Source organism: Populus euphratica, unplaced genomic scaffold (genome assembly GCF_000495115.2).
Source record: "Populus euphratica unplaced genomic scaffold, PopEup_1.0 scaffold1489.1, whole genome shotgun sequence".
Classification (NCBI taxonomy): domain Eukaryota; kingdom Viridiplantae; phylum Streptophyta; class Magnoliopsida; order Malpighiales; family Salicaceae; genus Populus; species Populus euphratica.
Window position 1 is genome coordinate 15,816 of NW_011501334.1, and position 1,515 is coordinate 17,330.

Sequence of the window (1,515 nt, forward strand, 5' to 3'; positions counted from 1 at the left end):
TGGTTTTCCCGCCGGTGGTGATGATACGGGAGCTGGCGTTGTAGGTTTTGCAGGTGCTTTAGCAGGTGCAGCTAATGGTACGGAAGGAGTTGTTGGAGTCGCCGGAGTTGATGTCGGCGTCGCAGCCGGTGCTTGGCCACCGACACCGGCCACAAGGACGCAAATCAGTGTCCAGCCAAGGATACCATTCCGATCCATTTTTTGAAAGAGAGAGACTGCGAGAATCGAGAAGGGGTGTGTTTTTGTCGGAGTATAGCAATAGAAGCGAGGACCTTATATATAGGGACCATTAGTAAAACGCGACGGGCATGATTAGGTGGATCTGGATCGTTGATTATAAAAGGGGCCCACTATTAATAGCCTTTAGATAAACATATCAAAATAGTACAAGCTATTAGGCGTTTGTGAAAATTATTTTTTAAACTTTGTAATATTTAATGAATTTTAGAAAAGTTAATTAATGAAAAGTAATTTCAAATTAATTTAAATAATAAATATTTTTACTAAGGAATTTTTTTTTCTTGCTCTTAGCAAAGAAATACACTTTTTTTTTCCTCATCTTATTCACTTGCTAACGTTAAACAACTACATCTTTCTAGTAAAAACAACATTCTTCACGGTCAAATTAAACTACATGTAATTATTTTTTTAATATATTTTTTTATTTTTAGTACAGTTGAGTAAAAAAACCAAAAAATTAATTTAATTGAAAAAATAAAAAATAATCGAAAAAACTGAACCGGTAAAAAACCGATTAAATTGGTTAAAATATTTAAAAAAATATCCGGTTCAGTTCGATTTTTGGTTTTGATGTGCCTGAACCAGCCAACCCGAACCGAATCGAGCCGATTTGGTTTAAAAATAAAAAATAAAATAAACCAAGTTGTGAGCTGTTAGCTGCGTCCTCCCTCCTATTAGCCATTAGGCATTAAAGATTAACCTTAACATAACATTTTTCATTTCTTTCACTTTCAATTTCAATTTCACATAGTTGTCCCTCCCCTCCCATTAATCTTTTCAGCTATAGTGACACAACCACGGCCCCGCCCCCTCCCATTAACAGTTGTCCCCTCCCTCTAAAAGTTTAGAGATACAAACAATGTCTAAAAATAAACCAAGCCATTTCCTCTTTTCCCGAAAACTCCAACTTGAAACTTAAAATTTAAAACCTCACTAAGATTTAAAACTTTCGGTTCAATTTCAAAGATTAATTTGTTATAGGGTTAAGGATTTTGATGAAGAGACTAAAGCAGAGGTGGATTCTGGTGGTGATGGTGTGGAAGGTGAAGGTGGGGATGATGGTGATGGCAATAGGGAGATGGAGAAAAAAGATGATATTTTGCCAAAGTGGTTAAATTTCACTGTTGGTTGACACGACTAAAAGATTAATGTCTTCTCCCAAGTGTAGGAGTGTCGAAGTAATAAATAACCCGGCAAGACCGGGGTCGAACCACAGGGAGGTTAATTGTACAAATTATAAACAACAATTATAAAACAACAATAACAACAACAGTA

The 1,515-nt window shown here is 36.0% G+C and overlaps 1 protein-coding gene across 1 annotated transcript in view; it reads right to left on the reverse strand.

Annotated features, from left to right (window-relative positions):
• Positions 1-259, reverse strand: part of LOC105117710 (lysine-rich arabinogalactan protein 18-like) — a 3,624-nt gene extending 3,365 nt beyond the window's left edge. The window contains exon 1 of the mRNA XM_011015461.1: positions 11-259. Within this exon, the coding sequence (XP_011013763.1) occupies positions 11-198 (188 nt within the window). The 5' untranslated portion in view covers positions 199-259. The remainder of the gene's footprint in view (positions 1-10) is intronic.
• Positions 260-1,515: the final 1,256 nt, after the last annotated feature.